This window comes from Euleptes europaea, chromosome 7 (assembly GCF_029931775.1).
Source record: "Euleptes europaea isolate rEulEur1 chromosome 7, rEulEur1.hap1, whole genome shotgun sequence".
In the NCBI taxonomy this organism is placed as follows: domain Eukaryota; kingdom Metazoa; phylum Chordata; class Lepidosauria; order Squamata; family Sphaerodactylidae; genus Euleptes; species Euleptes europaea.
The window spans coordinates 67,565,729-67,587,890 of NC_079318.1; the positions used below are offsets into that span (position 1 = coordinate 67,565,729).

At 45.9% G+C, this 22,162-nt stretch overlaps 1 protein-coding gene and 1 pseudogene across 1 annotated transcript; one reads left to right on the plus strand and one right to left on the minus strand.

The window, feature by feature from the left end:
* Window positions 1-10,341: 10,341 nt before the first annotated feature.
* On the plus strand, window positions 10,342-12,502 carry LOC130480775 (toll-like receptor 2; annotated as a pseudogene).
* A 6,500-nt stretch (window positions 12,503-19,002) lies between these two features.
* On the minus strand, window positions 19,003-20,739 carry GPR75 (G protein-coupled receptor 75). Its single transcript, XM_056853855.1, has one exon. The coding sequence runs from the start codon at window positions 20,645-20,647 to the stop codon at window positions 19,004-19,006; it is 1,644 nt and encodes a 547-aa protein (XP_056709833.1). The 5' UTR covers window positions 20,648-20,739; the 3' UTR covers window position 19,003.
* Between the last annotated feature and the right edge of the window lie 1,423 nt (window positions 20,740-22,162).

Genomic DNA, 22,162 nt, shown 5'->3' on the forward strand with positions numbered 1-22,162 from the left:
TAGATCCCCAAACGAACTAGCTAATCCTGAACAAAATGCTAAATTCCTGAGAGGTGGGCCAGATGACCTCCGTATTCCAGAGCAGAAGGAGCCTTCACAGTGAGTATCCAAGGCTCGTTCTCGCTCTGGAAGAGGAGGTCATCTGTAAAGTGGGACTTACAAGAGCTGTCCCTGGCCTGGGTGGGTTAAGAATTTTGCAAAACGCTCTGAAGGACTCTGCGGCCAAAGGCCGCATCCGCAGAAGCGAACAGATTCAATTTATAATGATGGACAAAAGTGGAGACGGACGACCAGGTCGCCACCTTGCAGATTTCCTCTAGGGAAGCCTGTCGATGGAGGGCAGCTGTGGTAGCGGCACTCCTGACAGAATGGGCCGTGATGCCTTGTGGCACGGCCAACTTGTTGGAGCTATAGGCCTGGGAAATGCAAGATCTGATGGTGAGGCTTATTGCCGTGTGAGACATGGGTTTGCCTTTATTTGGGGCTGACAAATTGATAAACAAGGATTCAGAGGTCCTGATGCCCTCAGTGCGTGAGATGTAGATCTTGAGTGCCCTCCTGAGGTCTAAAGTGTGCCATTCTCTCTCTTTGGGATGTTGGGGGTTGGGGCAGAAGGAGGGCAGCACTAATTCCTGGTCCCTATGGAATTTGGTGTTAACCTTAGGGAGGAAGGACGGGTCTGGGCGAAGGACCACCTTATCCCTGTGAAAGGTACATAACTCTGGTCTAACCGAAAGAGCCCCCAACTCTGAGACCCTTCGAGCCGAGGTAACGGCCGTTAGGAACAAAACCTTCATTCTCAGGTGTCTTAGGTCGGTAGAACGTAAAGGTTCGAAAGGTGCCTTGGAGAGGGCGGATAAAACCGTATGGAGACTCCATGTGGGAAATCTATGGCCACTGCTGGGGAGGAGAGACTGACCTCTCTAAGGAAGGCCCTTACATGAGGATGTTTAGTTATCTGGATGCCTGAGATCTTGGGAACTAAGGTGGCTATTGCGGCAAGTTGTCGGCGAAGGGTGGCTGGCTTGAGACCCTTGATTCGTCCATCTTGGAGAAAGGACAGCAGGTGAGAAACTTGGGGTTTTAAGGGGTTCACGTGCTTGCGGGTGCACCACCTAACGAAGGTCTTCCAGGTCGTGCCATAGATGCGACGCGTGGATGGACGCCGGGACGCAACGATGGTGTCCGCAATTTCTGGATTGTAGCCTAAGGCTAAGAGCCGGTCCCTTTCAACAGCCATGCGGTCAAGCGGTACCACCCCGGGTCCGGGTGGCATATGGGACCCTGTTTGAGTAGATCGTGTCGCACTGGGAGTCTCCAGGGATTGCAGATTGACATCTCCACGAGGGTTGGAAACCAGGGACGTCACGGCCAAAATGGTGCGATTAGAATGATTGACGCTTTCAGAATCCTTACCCGTCACAGGAGTCTGGGGATAAGTGGAAGAGGAGGGAAGGCGTAGAGAAGAACTTTCGGCCACGGAGACAGCAAGGCATCCGTCATTTCCGCCTGAGGATGATAGTAGCGGGTAAAGAATCTTGGGAGCAGGTGGTTTGTAGATGACGCGAAAAGGTCTACCTGCGGGAAGCCCAGGTGCTGGGAGAGGAGAAGGAAGGTTTCCGGATGTAGGGACCACTCTGACTCGTCCAGATTCCGTCTGCTCAGCCAGTCCGCTTGTGTGTTGACTGTCCCCTGGATATGTTCCACTGAAATGGAGGTGAGATGGATCTCTGCCCAGGATAGGATGAGCTTGGCCTCTCTGTGTAGGTTCAAGGACCGAGAGTCCTGATGAGAACGTGTTGGTTTTTGACCTGAGCATGAAAGTGTTGTAGGGCCATCCGGATGGCTCTGATTTCCAGGGCATTGATGTTCATAAGTCGTTCCTTCAAGTTCCAGAGGCCCTGCGCCGGTTGGTTGAGAAGGGAGGCTCCCCAACCCGAGAGGGATGCGTCGGTGAACAACTGGATAGGAGGAGGAGTGATATATTGAAGACCCTGAGAGAGGTTGCTGGGACAGGCCCACCATTGGAGGCTCGACTTGACAGCTTTGGGTATAATCAAGCGTTTGCGAGACCTGAGGGAGATCTCCCTCTGATACAGGCGAAGGAACCATTGCAAGGTCCTGGCATGAAGTCTGGCCCACTGTACTGCTGGAATGGTGGAGATCATAAGGCCCTGGAGTTTTGCTAGGTTGATGATCTGAGCTGACTTGGAGAGAAGAGTGAACTTGGCTAAGGAGGAGATCTTGGTTACCTTGTCCTCTGGCAGTGACAGAGTGTTGAAGACTGTGTCTATGTGGACGCCCAAGTGAAGCAGATGCTGGGAAGGGGAAAGATGACTCTTTTCCTTGTTTATCAGGAAACCATGGACTTCCAAAAGGTCAATGACTATCCTGGTGTGGTTGAGGCACAGATCCCTTGATGACGCACAGATCAGAATGTCGTCTAAGTAGGGGTGCAGTCGGATCCCCTTCTCCTGTGCCCGGGCTATCAAGGTTACAAGCACCTTCGTGAAGACCCGGGGGGCGGATGACAAGCCGAAGGGAAACGCCTGGAACTGGTAGTGTCTGAGATGAAAGTGGAAACGGAGGAATTTTCGATGGAGGGAATGGATTATGACGTGTAGGTAGGCTTCCTTTAAGTCGATGGATGTGAGGAAGTCCTGTGGTCGTAGAGCCTCTGTGATTGAACGCAGTTTCCATCCTGAAGCGTCTTCTGAGGATGTGTCTGTTGAGGAACTTGAGGTCGAGGATAGCCCTCCAATCTCCGTTTCTCTTTGGCACTGTGAAGAAATAGGAGTAGACTCCCGATGAGTGCTCCTGTGGATTGACTGGTTCGATGGCTTGGATGTCGAGTAGATGACGGACGGCTTCTGCTGTTCTGAGTTGCTTTTCTCTGTTTGAGGTGCGAGTCGATGCTACCAGACGGTCTGGAGGAGTGGAAACCAGTTCCAGCTGGTAGCCCTGATGGATGACGTTGAATACCCAGGCATCTGGGTGGGAGGTTTTCCACCGGTGACGGAATTGGGTCACCCTGCCCCCCACAGGCTGAATGGGAGCGTCATTGTTTTGATGGACGAAATAATTTGTCGTTCCTTTCTCCCTGGAAGTTGGTAAAGCGTGAGGGTTTGGAAAAGCGGCCCCCCCTCCGAAAGGAACCCCTGGAGGAGCTCCACTGACTTCTTCTTTGTTCTGATCTGTACCTAGACAGGCTGTGGGAGGTACGAAAGGAACCCTGGGAGGAAAAGCTTTTTTGTACTTTACTGAAGACCTTGGGTAAGGCCTTCTTCTTATCCTTGGTTTCAACCAATATCTCTTCCTGCTTTTCCCCGAAAAGCTTCTTTCCCTGAAAGGGGAACCCCATTAAAACTGTTTTGGATCTGTGTTGTACTTGCCAAGGGCGGATCCATAATGCCCTTCTAGCTGCCGCCGTGGTTGCCATGACTCTAGCCGCGAAGGCCATCGTGTCTAAGGAGGAGTCTGCTAGAAAAGGACACGGCTTTTAGAATCCTAGAGGCCCCCTCCAAGGCATTCCTGTCGTCCTCTGGGATAAGTTGACTCAGTTTTCTGGCCCAGACTATTGCCGCACGAGAGACAAGGGCTGAAGTGATGGAAGCTTGGATGGCCCAGGCTGCTGCATCGTGGGACTTTTTGCAAGCCAAGTCGGCTTTTCGGTCGACAGGGTCCCTAATAAGGCCCTGGCCCTCCTCTGTGACTAGGTCAGAGGTATGGAGAGCACTGACTGCGGGTTCCACTAGGGGGACCTTGAATAAATCAGCAGAGTTACTGGCTATGTGTCAGGCTGCTATCTCGGTTTCGTTATTGCCTCTGTCTCTGCGTTGTATTGTCTGCCCCCCAAGGTCGCATACCTAGGCCTGGGAACCCAGCTCCTGAGAAACTGTATTCAGCCTGTACGTGTAATCTCCCGCCTTCCCTGCCTTATAATATCTCCCAGCTAGTGAGCCTCTCATAGCTGTCATTTTATTCGTTTGCACTGTATGCCTAATTGACCAGTAAAAGCCATCTGTTTGGACTCTATATGACTTTGTGGTGATTTCTGGTTCTGTGGGCCAAGGGCTGACATTATGACAGCTCTCCCCTTCTCTTCACCATTCTACTAGCCAGGCTGGAGCCCAGGGGGGTTCGCCTGCCATTTGGATGGGAGCTGTGCAGCTCTCCAGGTGATCTACACCCTGGAGCCCTTCTCTGAGGATCCTACTCTGTTACAAGACTTAATCGCTGAACTTTTCCGGACGACCCGAGAGGTTTGCCGCTTGAGGGGACTGGTACAGGAACAGTGGCAATCTCTTAAAGGACGTCTCTGGATGTTAACGTCGGAGGATACTGATGCTCGTCTAGATCTTCAGGACTTGGATCAATTACTGGACGATGCCCGATTGGCGACTGAGGATTTACAAATATTAACTGGACTTTTGGATAATCTTATTTCTCGAGAAACTCTTTCTACCATGGCGGGAGCCCCACCGGAGGGTTTTTCCCTGATCCCGGATGCAGCCAGCTGTCAGGCTGAGGCCAAACGAGTCGCTATTAGCACCGCTCTTCTCCTTGTGGAATGTACAAAGGACACCCCGGTAGCCACCTTGGCTCAAGTTTTGACCTCGACCTTCGGAGCCGAGGCACCCGCACTGGCGGTTCGAGTACAACCTCTGCTGGGCGGGGAACCCGACCCCATACTCTCACTCCTGGAGACAGAACTTTTGCCGCGCATTACGGCAGAGGCTGCCCTGAGACTTGAGAACGCCAAAGCTTCTTAACCACTGCTGGAGGTTGGCGAGAAGCCAGGGGTTTATCCCACTCTGCATTGATAAGGGTTAAGAAATAATCAGGGACAGGGGCTACATGTGGAGTAGCATGGTGCATATGGAAGAACTCTTTGGCCCCTAACTGCTTCTCTTGAGGCTGGGAGTCAGAAGCTGCATTTAAGTCAAGGGCTGCTAGGGTCTTGGAAAGTAGGGATTGATAGTCATCGGGGCTAAATAATCTGAGTTGCTTTTCCTCGGTAGCGAGGTCCTCTCCTTCGGAGGAGAACTCGCCTTCTTCCCTCTCATCGTCAGAAGAGGCAGGGGAAAAAGTGACTGTGGTGGTGGCTGATTTGGTCGGAGGAGCCTTAAGGGCTGCTTTGGTAAGCCACTGGCTCCCTCCCTCCCTTTGGGGTGGTTGGGAACTGGGGCCCTCCCCCGGGTCACTAACAGAGAGTTCGGAGGAGTCACGGACGGAGGAGGTAGGGGAAGCGAGCTGCACCGCTCTGATGCCTCTGCAAAGGCCTCCTTAATTAGGGCCGAGAGTTCCGCCTTAAGGGACAGCAGTCCCGTCGCCTCTATGGCGGCTAGGAGAGGGAGCGCATTACCCTCCAAGGAGGGAGTCGGCGCCTTACCGGCTGGAGCGTTCTCCGAGGTTGCGGCGTGTGGCACAGCTGGGGCCGTCGGGTTCTCCGGCCTCATCACCACGGAGGAGAGCCTGCGCGGCGCGGCCGCAGCAAGAGAGCGGGGGACAGTAGTTGCGCGAGCTCTTTTGTTACTTTTAACATGAGCCGCATCGGTTCCTTTCCTTTTAATGGAACCGTCTCCCCGCTTCTTCTTGCTCTTCCCCTTAGAACCACCGGAGTGGCTGCCAGGGGGTTTTTGTTGGACTTGCTGGGCTGGGACAAGCAAGCCGGGGTCCAAATCTTCCTGTGCGATAAAGGCGTCAGGAGGAGCGTCCGCCATTTTGATTTGGCGGGAAAGCCAAAAACCTGACTAAAAAGGCCTATACTGTGCAGCAGGAAGACAGAAAAAGAAACAGTACAGATTAGAAAATAGACCTCTAAGAGGAGGAAGAAAGAAAATTTAAGAAAAGTAGACTTCTAAGAAGAATTAGTAGAGAGCTGCTGATAGAGCCTGCTCTCCCGATGCGAGGCAGGAAAGAACTGGAAATGAGGGGGCGTTTCCTCAGAGACAGGAAGTCAAAGTTTTAGTCCTGCCTCCCAGAAACAAGAGGAACGGAAACACCCACTTTACAGATGACCTCCTCTTCCAGAGCGAGAACAGTGTTGTAATCCACTTTGGGTCCCTACTATATTGAAAACTGGGAGATAAATGCAGTAAATAAGACATTATCCTCCTGTTACCCCCCTCTCCACCACCCCTCTTTCCTGGTTCTCAGGACAATCCTTGCAGTTGCTCTACATGAGGCAGGAAGTATCCAGCTGTAGTGGGAGTGTCTAACAGCTCATTCCTGAACTGGGAGGCTGAAAGTGTTTAGGAGGTGGCTAAGGGCCCACGCCGGCATCCAGGCCATGTGCGGCGCCCACAGTGGCACAGGTGCCAGCGTTGGGCCATTCACGCTGGTCTCCCCATGCTGCCATGGCAGCACAGCTCTGGGATGCCACCTCGGCCTCCCACCGGCGTCCTGACGTCACATCTCCATCATCCCAGATGCGGTCGTCCCAGGGGACATTCCAGGTGTAGAGCCACCTTTAGGCAGCTTCCTGACCCCCCCTTCAGGCCGGGAACACCCCCTTTGCCTTTACCTGCAGATATGCCACCTTTATAGGTGGCGTAGCCCCATGGAACGCTATAGAGTGTTCCCACAGGGCTTGCAGGCAAGGGCTTGGCTTTGGGGGGGGGGGAATACTCCTTTGGAGGCAGCACAGCTGCACTGCCTCTAATCAACGGCACAGCCCTCCCCCTCAGGAATGGGCCGTTAGTCACTCTTGGATGCTGCCAGACATGCCCCAGTCATGTGGCATTATGAGAAATGTTGGGCTTGTGACTTGGGAATACCCAACATCTCTTCACAAACTTGCTGTGCGCTCCTGTCAACTGGCTTTCTTCTGTCATTTTTCTATATCACATCCAGACATCTTGCAATTGATAAGTGGATGAAACATCTTGTAGTAAACGGTGCATCATTAAATGGTGCTCTCTTGGGGTAGAAATCAGATTTTTGTTGCACCATCATTTGACCAGCTTTTCAAAAACTTACAAACTTTCTGCTCCCTACAGATGATTGCTCAACAAGGTTGATACTGCTCTCAACTTCCTTGTGGGAGGTAGCAACATTTCATGAAACTGCATCAGTTAAGTTTGTGAAGAAGTGAAAAAAAGCTCATACCTTACCAGAAATTTTGTTAGTCTTTAAGGTGCTGCTGGGCTCTCTTTTCTAATGACTCGCTTTGTTTGAGAAGATGATACAGCAGAAGTAGCTGCTTGAACACTTGTATTTGTATGGTCTCCAATTTTAGAAGATAATGACAAAAAGAACGGCAAAGCTCTCACAAACACATTTTCCCTACCTGTTAAGGCTGTCCACAGTTGAATCCAAGTTTATGGGGAGGAAACAACCTCCAAAATACCAAGACCACGGTCACACAGCCTACAAGAACCAAACAACCTCCAGTTTGCTCAGGCACCTGCATTTGGAAGCCTGCTGTAGTGCTCTGCACGCGATGGGACGAAGAAGCGAACAAACACACAAACAAAGCAACAAAGCCGAGTTTGTGCCCACAATGAACAAGCAAGCAGTTTGTAATGTCTGAATTAGTCTTAGTCTCCATCCATGAAACCTGCTTTGCTTGTTAATACACCTGCAGCATCTCAGAATCCTTCATTTTAGATGGCCCAATGCTGTGAGCAGAATACATAACACTTTTTTAAATGTTTGATTAAATCAAAAGAATAAACTAAATACTTCAGGCACCAATTCCATTCTATCCGAGTGTTAAGTATTGTTTTTGGATGTTTTCCCACAGTCCTGAAATAGGGCCATGGGTGCATGACAAAGGCTGACAGAGACCAACTTTGTTCCTCTATGGTTATTTTGGGCACTGTGATTCAAAAGGGAGATGGAGCAGGCTGTGTGTGTGGTGGGGGGGTTTCCTGTGCAGCACATTGATTCATCTCTCCAAGGCTCTTGCATTGGTGTGGCTAGATGTCATGAGGAAAAATAGGGTTCGCATTAAATGCCAGTGCAAGGATGGAGGGAGCAGAGGATGTGTGTAACTGAAGTAGCGGCAGAGAAGTGAAAACTTTCCCATCCAGGTCCACAGTTCACATTTCCATTATCTAAGCAAATGCATGGTAATGTCTAGTCCAGCTGAAGAGGAGAAGCAGGAAAACAAAACAAAAACCTCAGTATGCCTGTCAGCATGTGTCTCAACGGAAACACACTGGCAGGGAAGTCGCTGCAACTCAAAACCTAGGGCTCACCCCAATCTGTTTTATAGTCTCAGATTTCCTCATCTCTTGACTTGAAAGGACACGTGACACACTCTTATTATCTGTGAACCAATTTGGGGTTTCCCAGAGCCTACGTCAGAGGGTAGGAAGCAATGCGATGGGAAGGAAAGCAGCATTCAAACAAGACAAATCCATCCAGCTGTGGCTCCAGCAGCAGCAACAAGAACAGCAACATCCTCCAGGTAGAAAAGGCATTTTCACAGACAGTATCAAAAGGCAAGTATGATACATATAAAAAAGGAAAGGGGAGGGCTAGGTCAAGTGGTAATTAATTAATAGTGCCACGTTGGTGGGCAGGCAACTGCTGGAAGAGAATACTTCATGCTACCCTTTCCACCAGTAGTTTTAAGTTGATATTTTTCTGCATTTGCTTACTCTGCTACATCTGCTACATCTGCACTACCACCACCAAAGGAACCCTAATGTAATTTTAGTGGATTTGACCATCAACGCTGTAGATTTTTTTATGCCAAAAGCATTAGTTTGCTGTGTGCTGAGTTTTTAGTTGAATTTTATTGAAATTATAGTTTTATTATTGTTACTGTGCTGATATGTTGTTAGCTGCCCAAGCTCCGTTCTGGGGGAGGGGTGGGATAAAAATCTAATAAAATAAACTATTAGCATTCAGACTCTGGTAATGCTTTCAAATCAGCATGTTCCCAGTTATGTCTGTGTCAGAATCTATTCTTTATAGGGGGAAAGAGTGAAGTGTCTACAGAACAGGGTGGGTTTCTCTTGTAAACTGAATCTATTCTATACAAAGCATGTTTTATTATTAAACTTAAATGTTAAAAAATTAAAATAGAAAGGTGGTGAAGAAATTAGAGTAAAGCAACAGTTAAGTGAAAGTCAAACTCTCTGATTATACAGAAATGATGGGAAATGAAGAAAAGTTGGTTTTTATAGGTCGACTTTCTCCACCACTTAAGGAAGAATCAAACTGGCTTACAATCACCTTACCTTCCCCTCCCCACAACAGACACCCTGTGAGGTAGGTGGGGCTGAGAGAGTGTGACTAGCCCAAGGTCACCCAGCTGGCTTCTTGTGGAGGAGTGGGGAAACAAATCCAGTTCACCAGATTAGCCTCCGCCACTCATAAGGAGGAGTGGGGAGTCAAACCTGATTCTCCAGAGCGGAGTCCACCACTCCATACCACCACTCTTAACCACTACACCAGGCTGGCTCTCATGCAACTATTGATGCAACTAGTGAGATTTCTGACATCGCCCCAGCTTCAAAAAATCGTGAAAAGTATGTTTGGCTCTTTAAAGCTGTACTAAGCAGAAAGGTACAGGGTTAGATTCAAGCAGGTTTTCCACCAGTGAAAAGGGGAGGAAAAGGTCCTCTTTGACCACTCAAAAGGCTATGCTGGAGGTAGGGTTGCCAACCTCCAGGTATTAGCTGGAGATCTCCTGCTATTACAACTGATCTCCAGCCAATAGAGATCAGTTCCCCTGGAGAAAATGGCCACTTTGGCCATTGGACTCAATGGCATTGAAGTCCCTCCCCTCCCCAAACCCTGCCCTCAGGCTCCGCCCCCAAAATCTCCAGGTATTTCCCAACCTTGACCTGGCAACCCTAGCTGGAGGTCATGGTACCTGCATGAATAAAAGCCATGTAAGGAGGGGATGTGGTAAGAAAAGGAATTGAGCAAGACTGAATGGGAAAAAAATGGTTGGATCCAACCCACAATGTTTTTTCCCCTTTTCCAGAATGGGAATCTTCATCAGAATTGTATACTTCTACCTCATTATCCTCGTCTGTAATGGAGACCGTGAATTTCAACATTCAGGTGATACGATCTGTGTGTCTAGCACAACCTCAAACTGCTCATTATTATCTGAGTCACAAACTCCAAGAAGAGTCTTCAATTTCTTCCAAGTTATTAAACACCTAACCAGAAGGAAGGGGGTTGTCCATAGCGATCCCGAAGTTGTAAATTCATCACAAAGTCGGAACTTACAAGTTGAGCCAACAGCTGCTTTATTTAACAAGTGTACCTCAGGAAATGTCTGATCAAAACTCACGTCAGAAATTGTCACAAATGTTTGAATCAGTTGAGCCTCCACACACTGAACAATCATTGCAGGACACAACAGGACCCCCCATGCCAACAGAGAAGCAGCAAGTAGACAAGCAGCTTTTAAAGGTCAATCCAATGCTGAAACAGAGTGTTCTGGACCGCAGAAGACTAGATAAGCAGGAAACTGCATTTCCACCTTCTGCACTAAGGGGAGATAATGGCTGTGGGGTCCTGGTGAAGGGACTGCTTCATCTATCAAACAGGAAACTGTCTGGTAGCAAACTGAAAGAGAAAATGGATTCTTGGCATTGCAATGCTACAATGGACGAAATCAGAGAGCTTCATGCTAGTCACAACGATCTGAACATCAATCTCACAGACCTGATTTCACTCCTTCTCAAAATGAAGAATGTGCACTCTGTTGATGTGAGTTACAACAAAATAACTACCAGTGGTAATCACAGAAGCAAGATGTGTAAATTGGAGCCCAACAACCTCTTGTTTTTAAACCTTAGTCACAACCCACTCAAAACTTTGGATAACCTGTGCCTCCCTTCAACTCTCAAAAGTATTGATTTGTCTTTCACCAGTATTAACGAAATACCAGAGACGTTTGGTAGAGAATTTGTTCACTTAGAAGAGATACATATTCAGGGAAACCATTTTATATACAAACTTCAACCCGGTGGTCCTAGCTTTTTTCTTCAACACTTAAGAACTAAATATAGTGCTCCAGCCAGAGTGCTCCAGCCAGAGGTTCTTACTCTTATTGATGTTCCGCAGACTCCCATTCAAAGCCTCCCCCACCAGCTAAGGCATCTACCAATGTCAAATTGTCATTGTAGAGCTTCCAAAATGGTTTGCATACACACTGGCAAAACTTTTTTTTCCTAGACCTTAGTAATAACCCAATGAATTCATTCCCTCAGTTGCCAGCTTCTTTGCAGCACGTGGATTTAAGCAACACTAATATCAAAAGTTTAATTGATATTAGCCATTTATCCAATTTGACAGTGTTATATATTCAAAACAATAAAATGACAGGTCGTCTTCCATCTGAGCATCTTCCACTCTCACTGAAAGAACTTGATGTTAGTAACAATAAGCTACATATGTTCCCACTCTAGGAAGCACAACAAAAAATAGAATCCTTGAAAGTTTCTGGAAATCTAATAAGCTGAATCTGAATACTTCTTTCCTCTCTCACACCAACGTAGATGTGAGCCACAATATAATTACAGAACTTTCGGATCACACAGGAGAATTTCTGCCAGCGCTGAAATATTTTAATTTATTTGGAAACAAAATTTCTTTTCTGCAACCAGGGTCTCTTCCTCAATCATTGCTTGAATTAGACATAAGCAACAACGCTATTACCATAATCGCAAGAGACATTACGCAGTCTACAAAATCTGCAAGTTTTGACTGCCCAAGGAAAACATTTCTTTTGCAACTGTGACTTGTATTGGCTTGTGAACTCATACCTTTCTAGCACACGTGTGCAGGTAAATGGCAGAGAAGGCATGTTGTGCAGCTACCCACCTAGTAAGTGGGGTCTTTTGGTTGAACACAGTAACATAACACTATTGAATTGTTCTCTCAGCCTTCAAATGGGAATCACAGCTTGTGTGGCCATCTTGGTTATATCCACCATCATGACGCTATGCTGGCACTTTGACGGACCCTGGTTTATAAAGATGGGTTGGTACTGGTGTATGGCTAAGAGGAAACAGTACGAGACGAGACCAGAACACAAACCATACGATGTCTTTGTTTCATACAGTGAGGACGATGCATCATGGACTAAAGCAACCCTGCTGGAGAAATTGGAAGCCAATGGGTTTAAGGTATGTTACCACAAGAGAGACTTCAAGCCCGGGCACCCAGTTCTCGGGAACATTTTCTATTGCAATGAGAACAGCCACAAGATCCTTTTTGTGCTGTCGCATAGTTTTGTCAACAGTTGCTGGTGCCAGTATGAGCTGTACTTTGCTGAACACCGGGTCCTCAATGAAAATCAAGACTTTCTCATGATTGTGCTGGAAGATCTCCTGCCCAACAGTATTCCACAGAAATTCAGCAAGCTTAGGAAGCTACTAAAAAGGAAAACCTACTTAAAATGGAACACAAACAAAAGCTCTTCTGGTACCAGTTGACTGCTGTGCTGAAAACGATCAATGAGCCAATGATTTTGACATCAGAAAATGGGCTGCACCTGCAAAATGGAGCAGAAACAGAACTCTAATTCCATGAAAAATGGATAAGAACTTGATAATGTGCTGCTTGCTGAGAGTCTCGTTGACATTTTTTTTACCAACCCAGAGAATAAATATTAAGAAACGGTTGAAGCATTAATTTATTGGAACATGAGCAAAGAATCAGAGAAAATTACTCCAAGTTACAATACCAAGTGTCTTCTAAAAGGACTCCAGAAGCCAGCCTCCCCACAAACACCCCTCAATAAAGCATCATAAAGCTCCACTTCATGTCATGTGGAGCCCCCCCATCCCCTTCAACAGTGTGCCTATTGTCTGTGAACTTGTGTTCTGGGCCACTGTACAGAGCCAATTCCCCCCTGATATCCCCCTAACCGTGCAATCCTAAGGAGAGTTATTCAGTGGGCTTAGGCTGGAGTAACTCTCCTTAGGATTGCACTGTAAGTTGTTTTTTGGTGTACACTGGAAATGGAAAGGATAAACAAGGGGGGGATAACTTTTGTGCGAACATGTGCATCATACATGTACACTTGGGTGGGGTGGCAGGAGTGGCTAAGAAGCTCTACCAAACATTCAGTGGTAAACCCAGGCTTGCATAAGGTATGAGAGCCAGCGTGGTGTAGTGGTTAAGAGCAGTGGTCTGGAGCGGCAGAGTCTGATCTGGAGAACCGGGTTTGATTCCCCACTCCTCCACATGAGTGGCAGAGGCTAATCTGGTGGATTCCTTTCCCCACATGAAGCCAGCTGGGTGACCTTGGGGAAGTCATGCTCTCTCCGCCTCACCTACCTCACAGGGTGTCTGTTGTGGGGAGGGGAAGAGAAGGTGATTGTAAGCCAGTTTGATTCTGCCTTAAGTGGTAGAGAAAGTCGGCATATAAAAACCAACTCCTCTTCATCCTCTTCTATGAAAAGGTCCTAAGGTGACTGTTCTGGCTTGTGATTTCTTCTTGCTTCTTCCTGACCTCCCCCTTTCCCCCCGTTGCTCTGAGCCTGTAGCTATATGGTCTGAGAAGCCAGGCGTGTGGCTTAATGGTGAATGGAAAAAGAGAAAACTCACTGAAGAAAGTTGCTAAGCAGGGGATACTTTCCCTTACATAAGGACTGGGTGCAGGTGTGACCATGAGTAAGGGACCTTTGCTGCACCCACTGCTATCAGATGACATGCTGCAATTAAAAAACAGGCCAAAGCAAAAACATTATTGACTGTACGGCGTATCCAGAGGTATCCAGAGGCTGACCAGCGTGCTCCAGCAACGCTGCTGGACATTTGTTGTTGTTGTTTGTGTTTAAATAATTTTTGTAAATTTGCATTATGTGGTTTATTCTTTGCACACAAAAAACTAGATGTGATGGCTGCTATTTAATAGGACTCTGCATCTATCTGGGCAAACAACAGGGCTATTTCTGTCATGCACTGTTAACAAATCCTCAGTAGCACTGGAATGAAAAGGCGGTTGGACTAGGTGACCCCTGGACTCAAACTGGCAGGCAATTCTTATTGTATTGTGAAAGGTATGGCGAGTTAACAGAGAGATAATGTAGTATTCTGTCTCATTCTCAGAACTCCAAGGGCTGGAGATGTGAAGGCATGAGAAAAAATTAGGGTGGGAGCTTTTTTCTGAGTATCCTTTCAATTTTTGGGAAATCTAGAGGAGCACTAACTGAAAAAAAAATCCTATGAAATATATCCTCTGGCATAGGTGAAATGCCTGTGAAGAAAAAAAAATTTCTCACTCTGAATTTTCTCACCATGACAAAGGGCATTTTCACATATCCTGAATAATGCACTTTCAATACACTTTAATGATTGTTTGCAAATGGATTTTGCCATTTCACACAGTAAAATCTAGCTGCAAAGTGCATTGAAAATGCATTATTCGGCATGTGTGAAACCACCCAAAGTCTGAGGACTTATTTCATTGTTTCCAAGGGAAAGGCTGGGAAACTTTGAAGAACACTGTGGGGGAAAGTCCTATGAAATATATATTTTTCCTTTTTGAATGAGTGAAATGCTTTCTAATACAAATGTGCAGATTCTGTCATAATCAAATTAGTTAAACACATACTACAAAATTATGGCTTGCAATTTTGTTCTGAAGTATGTGAATTTCTACTTGTTTTTTTTCATTTTAAGAATTCTATTACAGTTATATTACTGTTATAAATTAGTACTATGGGGGTACTTAATAGTAGTGAATTGTTTTCTACTTCTGTGTTGAACAACGGTCCTAAATATGATTTTGCGGACCAGGTCTCCAGATCACTTTATTGCTGCCCTATGAGAATGCACTCTAAAATACACTCAACATTCTTCTCCTATTGTGCATTGTATAAGAAAAGCTGGTATCAATAGACAAGTTTATACATCACAATGATATCGACCATTCCTCTGAAGAACCCTCAGAGCTCCCTAGAACACAATCTGAAAACCGTCAGTTGAGAAGATTCACGGAAAATAGATCATTTAATGGTCCTTACACAGGATAACTAAAAATGGAACATCAGTATTCAGAGGCAGTATACCTCTGAGTACCAAGTGCCAGGGACAAAAAACAGGCACTGGCACTCTTCAGTAATCCTTGCATGTGAGTTTCCCAGGTGCATCTTGCTCATCTCCGCTAGACTGCGGGATTATGTGGGCTGATTCTGCCAGGCATTTTGAGCGTTTATTTAACAACAATAATTCACTATGTTTTTTAGAAACCCCGGCATTCTCCTATGCTGTGAGACCTTGTAGTTCAAAGAATCCCTAACGGTGCCTGTGGGCACCGTGGCACCTACCAACACCTTCCCTGGAGCCTGTCAAGTGTTTTTACAAAGTGAGTGGGGCCAGGCAGGGCCAACAGAGCTTCAGCTTGGCCATTGGAATTCTGAAAGATACTGCCGGATAAGTGCTTCTTAGCAAGCTCAACGTGTGTATACTTGTGTGTATGCAAGGGGAAAAAATGAAACAATACATTCATTTTTTTAAAAGCATCTTGTTAAATAGTTTGTGCTTGAAACGCTGAAGAATTATGGTCATGGTTATACATAATTTCACTCCCTGACATTTTGTGATTGGTTACAGTTTGGAAATGAAAAATGTGTAGAAATCTATGCAAGATGCCTTCTGAAGGACTGAAGGATTGTTAATTAGCCAAGAATTTGAAATGGCCGTATCCTCCATTGCTAGTGGCATCCATCATGCTACATGACATTTGTCTGCGAAAGAAGAATTTTTGTACTCAGTTTTGGGACAATTGAGAATATGAATATTTATGAAAGAGTTTTGTAGGTCCTATTGTATATATTGTCCTATATTGTATGTTATTGCACGTAGCTATTTATAAAGTATTTGCACTTTGTTTAAGCAGTGTTTCGCTCCTGTACTAATTTCCAAATCTCTTGATATATGTACAGTGGTGTCTTATTTCTCCCCCAACCTCCAGGTACTAGCAGGAGATCTCCTGCTATTACAACTGATCTCCAGCCGATAAAGATCAGTTCACCCAGAGAAAAAGGGAAATAAATGAGAGGAAATTGACAAGAATCACAGTCAAGGCTATGATAAAATGCCACTGTGGACTAAATTAATGAGACATTTCTGTACTAATTCACACTGCTGGGATGGGGGAGGACTAATATGATTGAACGTCCTTCCATGCAAAAAAAAATCCTGCACATAGAAAGTAACAAGTCTGTGGAAAAGCTAAGTGACAGGCTAGCTTTCTATATGAAGGGATTTGGGGGAGGGATGGAGGGCCATCCAATCATGACAGTTATCAGCCACAGAATATAGTACAATCTTCCCAGGTTTTCTGTCTCTGTAGGAACTAGGCCTGCATCAAACCAATGTGGGCTACAACCAAGGCCACTATAAAGCTCCTGTTGATCAATTGCTCTCCCTACCCCACCATCACTCACACCATACACACAAAGCATTTATATGGTTCTTTTTCTAAATAGTCTAAGTACTTCACACAGATTATATCTGCAACATTTCCTGCCTGTTAAAAGATGGGGAAAGAACCAACCTAGATGCATCCTGGTGTCCCCTCAGAACTTCTGCGCAGATGGGTGTTCACTTAAAAAAAAACCCTGACAATTCGATTTATAAAGATATAAGGAAAATTATATAAGTAGTTTTCTACTCAACTGTTCATTTAGATGAAGGCAGAATCGAAATAATCTAAATAAACAAATGGAAGCTCACCTTCAGTAACAAGAAACTGGATGACTGAAGTCACTTATTTTTTAAATTTATTAAAACACATTAAATAACTCAATTGATATACATTAGATTACTGACGTATTTAAGGTTTTGGCACTTCACAATGACATACAATGGTCTCTCCGCAGCAGCATGTATTTGTACACCCTCCACAACTGCGAATGCAACTAAATTGCCATATTTGGAAACCAGGAACTTAATAACAGGTATAACTTAGACCCTAAGGCTTAGGTGCTAAACACACTAAGACACAAATCAGGAAGTCACTGATTCAAATCTTAATTCTGAAAGGAATTCACTAAGTGGCCTTAGGTAAGTAGAGTTGCCAACTCCAAGTTGGGAAATTCCTGGAGATTTTAGGGCTGGAGCCTGGGGGGGGGGGGCAAGGATATGGTAGGGGGTGGAATTGTGGGTGTGATGACATAACCTCTGGGTTTCCACGGACGTAACTTCATAATGCCCATGAGCCTGACTGGTTTTTTACTGTATTTCCCCACAGCCGCTTGGAGTAGCAGCAGTCAACATCAATTTAGGGCAGGGGATCCCCACCCCAACTGGGAGAATGGCATTCCTACCGGGGAGGGTGGGATTTGGGGAGGGGAGGGACCCAAGTGGGGTATAATGCCAGAGTTCACCATCCAAAGCAGCCATTTCTTCCACAAGAGCTGATCTCTGTAGTCTGGAGATCAGTTGTAATTCCAGATCTCCAGGCCCCACCTGGAACTTTGCAGATCTGTAGGTAAACCATTTTTCCCATCCTCAACTCTCTGATCAGAAATACGGAGAAATAATACTGGCCTTCTTGGCAGGGTTGCTTTAAGGATTTAAGGAAGATAATGGGATGCATCCTGGGCAAGATTTCCTTTAAAGGAAGGGGGATTTTTGCTGATTCCTCCCTCTCGCCACAGACCTCCAGCTCCCCTCTCATGCTGTACCAGTGGGTCCCCCTGCCCCCCAGGGGCAGCAGCAGGATGGGAATACACAAGGAAGTTTTCCATAGGATTCAATCTAATGTATGTGAAATGCTTTGAACATCCTCAAGTGCCCTAAGGATAATTATTAAAAGAGTTGGAAGGGACCACCAGGGTCATCTAGTTCATCAGATTTGATGCAACTTCTTTATTTCCTACACTGAAAACTGGCTGATGAGAACAAATCTGTTGCAAGGTGTTTGAAGAAATATAAAAGAGGCTTGCAATTAACCACTTGCTTGGCAGCCTGTGCTGAGTGAAAAACTGCCCCCAAACAGTAACATCTTTCAAATCAGAAAATGTTTGTCTTTCAGGCTGTTAATATGATTTTTATTGTTATATTTAGGAGGCATTTCTAAGGAAAAAATGAGGACTTATTAACTTTGAAGAACTTATTTACAAAGCTGACACAGAAGATTCTGTCTGAGCACATAGGATTGGATGAGATTAGCCTCGGTTCCTTAATATCAATATATTCAAGTCTACAATTCTTTTAGATCATCATACATTTTTTTCCTACAGCAGTAATACAGCATCTTGTTTTTAAATTTTTGCTTCTATAATTTTGCTTTTATACTTTTTGTTCCGTATTCAGGCTACATTTGGAATTCTTTCAAAACATAGCAAAACAACCTTTTAAACAAACTGTGGTCCTGGCAGTGCTTCTAGTTTGTTTCTTTGCCATCACATATGCTTTAATATGAACACAATTTGACACCCATCTACAGCCCGTTAAAAAAAAGTTATGCATTGAACTGATAATATATACAATTCAGAATAGAAATCTTTAAAAGGCAGTCTTTCCTAATGCCAAAACTGTGCACTTTCAAGAAAATACTACAGAAACAGTGAGCTAATACCCAGTTCAGTTCTAAAACTACTGAGTACTTATGGATAAACTGGTGTTTTGTAGTTGGCAACCATTTTCGACAAAAAAGCAGATTTAATATCGTATGCTGGAGTTCAAAAATAATACTTTAGTAATATAATAAGTGTAGGTTTGTAATAAGGAACCATTAAAAAGAAGAAACAGGCACCCAATGAGGTGGTAGAACACAGGTGGCCAATGTGTGGCAAAGGTATTACAAGTGACAAGCCTGGCAAAAACAGGAGTACTTGGAAGCCTGGCTATGGTATATGCTGTTAGACCCACATTCCAACCTGCCTCCCTCATGTTGGCTGCTGCCTGCTCAGTAGACTACAGACAAAACCACCCCAAGCAAACTAGAGACAAAACCACCCCAAAGCGTGATGGCGATGGGGATGTATTGCAGTGTGTGATAGAGTGGCACTATATCATATTTTGGACATGACTTGTGGCACTGGTGCAACACTGGCCTGGCCAACGGCTACACAGAAGGGATTGGAATCTGCTTAGCAGAAGTGCTGTCGAAATCCCGCACCAGATCATTAGTGGTGTGGTAGTGCATGGCGACGTAAGATTTGGCAAAGCCAAAAGGAGAGTTGGCCGGCTGCAGGCTATTGGGAGTGCTCACTTCCTGAGAAGGGCAGCTGTTATAGATGCTATAATAAGGTTCAATGCGGGTGTTCATGGGAGTGGAGCTACTCTGGCCTCCGTAATGCTGGTGACCCCCAGAAGCCTTAGGACTCAGCATGCTTTCCTTGGAATGACTAGGGCCACAAGCTTGGTCCACAAACTTTTTCTGGGGCTTCGGAGACAGCATGTAAGCCGAGTTGGTCTCATGATGGGATGACTTGTTTCTGTTTGCCTCCAGGCTCCCTTTGCCAATAGCTCGGAGCCTAGTTTTCTGCTTGCAGCAAAAAAATATCAGGGCTAAGAACTGGAGGCACCAAAGCACCCTCCTCCTCAACCCGGCACTGTTACGCGAATATATAAAAGGGTTTAATCCAGATTTGAAAAAAATGAGAGTAAATCCACACAACTCAAACTGGTAAAGGATAAAACCACTGTTCATGGACAAGACATCCTGCACCAAGGAGATACCCAAAGGAAGGCAGCAAACTAAGACTGAAAGGACAATAACAACGCATGTCACTACTGCTTTGGAGTCCTTGGCTGTGGACAAGTTAACCGTAGACACCAGCTGGAATCTGCTGGCTGCTGGAGCAGACAGCTGGCCGAGGTTCTTCATGTACCTATGGGTTTGCACATGCTGCAGCTTATTGTAGTTTTGGTTTCTATACAGAGCCGGCATAGTGCACTGTACCCCATCAGCACACCCCGTTACCAGTGGTCCAATGAACGGCTGAGGCCTAGAGGCATCTACTGTGATGACGGGAGGGCATTTCCGGACTTGAGCATTTTTCCTCAAGGCTTGGGCGATCATGATGTAGGAGACTGAAACCACCGTCACACAGCAAATGAAGTCAATCACGTACAAGTAAGGGATGATCTTTCCCTCTCCACTGACTAGGCTGGAGATGGGAAGGCAGAGGCGGGATTTATGGGTCCTCATGGTCGCCAGTGTGGCCAGAGTGAAGCTGGTGGCCCATAAAAGCAAGGTCAGCAAGAGGGTGCAAGGGAAAGATGCCGTCCGGTTGGGCTGCTTCCCTAAGACCATGCGCAGGCGGTGAAGGGCAATGACAGCCACTGTCTTGAGAGACATGATGATGAAACCGGAGCTGGTGAGGTGGAAGGTGAAGCAGAACGCATCGGGGATGCCAGCTGAAGAGTCCAAGAAGAGGGCAAAAGTGAACATGGGGGCAGTCACTCCGCAGATGAAGAGGTCACAGAAGGACAGATTGAGGATCATAAAATCAAAGTTGGTCCTGAACTTCCGGAAGGCCGGGTCAAAGAAGGACAAGAAGACTATGAGATTGCCATAGGAACCCAAGCAGAAGATGACAGCGAGGAAGAAGGTACAAGTGATCAGGGTGGCTGTGTGAATAATTTCCTGGAGATCTCCTTGAAAAGAAAAAGTGTCATTGCTGCTCCAGGAGTGCGGTGGCAGCTGTGATGAGGAGTTGGGCTGGTCTGTCCATTTCGCCTCAGCCCGACCTGTCAGGTTCATCCTCGAAGAAATGATACTTGGCTGTCTCAGCAGGAGGTTGGAACTGAGCACCTCACATCAGAAGTTTGTGGCAAGAGATATCCATGGTGGGTGGAGCCTGTTAGTACAAGGACAAGGCCCCCCAACCCAAAAATAAAATCAACAGACAATATGATTTGCCTGAAAGCTTGTTTTTGTACCTTTAATAGCCACGTAATACTATGCAGTGCCCTGGCCTGGATAGCCCAGGCTAGCCTGATCTCAGAAGGTAAGCAGTGTCAACTCTAGCTAGTATTTGGATGGGAGACCTCCAAGGAATACAGTGACGCGGAGGCAGGCAATGGCAAACCACTTCCGGACCGTCTCTTGCCTTGAAAACCCCACTAGGGGTCTCCATAAATCAGATGAAACTTGTCAGGAAATTAAAAAAAAATAAACTACAAAAGAAAAGCATGTCTGACAACTCTGCTGCACTTCTTAAATGCACAGGAGCTATTTTAGGATGAAAAGATAGTAACCTTATTGAAAACAGGTTCATTCTGAAACTCTACCATTAAAAAATCACCAGAGAAACTGGGTTTACTGAAACAAAATACAGAGAAGCTTTTCACCTGGATGCATTTTTTTCAGCACCCACGTGCTCTCTTTTCCCTTCATCTAAAACAATATTTGATTAAAGACCAAGTGGCCACGTATTTAGCCATTATAACCACCAGCAGTGCACCAATTACTTTTACTCCTTATTCTTTCAAAGAGGGAAGTGGAAGGAAGCAGCTATAGCTCAAAGCTCTTGTTCCGCATGCACCCTGTTGTCCCAGCACCTCCAGCTACCATCTGGTCTAAAGCTGTTTCTATTCATTATCCCGGAAGGAGTTAAACAAATGGGTGCTTTCGCACATGCTGCATAATGCGCTTTCATTCCCCTTTCAATGCACTTTAACGATTGTTTGCAAGTGGATTTTGCCATTTCACACTGCAAAATCCAGCTTCAAAGCGGATTGAAAGTGCATTATTTGGCACGTGTGAAAGCACCCAACGTTTTGCGGACATACACCCAAGTATGGTGGAAAACACGAGGGAGACGGGGAGATCCCCAATTCACTACCCAGCTAGTCGTGCCACACAGTGCATTGACTCTATGGCAATGACCTGGATGCAGGCAGGGGGCACACGTTTTCCCACATACACACACCCCAAAATCAGCGAGCAGCCATGGTTCGGTCCCAGCAATGGGGAGCTCGACATTTCCCGCTCTAAATATTGTCAAATGCTTTCACGGTCAGAGTTCATTGGTTCTTTTAGGTTATCCGGGCTGTGTAACCGTGATCTTGGTATTTTCTTTCCTGACTACAGTCAGGAAAAGACTACAGTCCACAATAGCCATGCAGATTAGCTTTGGATTTCACACATTAACAGATCACTTCAGGATACAACGGTTCCACATTAACATACCACACCCTCATTAGCACATTATCTTGATGCTTACAGGACAACGATTAGCACATTACCTTTGATACTTTTTGCAGGACAATGATT

Excerpts from the sequence above, each read along its gene's own strand:
- GPR75 (XM_056853855.1), bottom strand. The coding sequence starts at position 20,647 with ATGAACCTGACAGGTCGGGCTGAGGCGAAATGGACAGACCAGCCCAAC.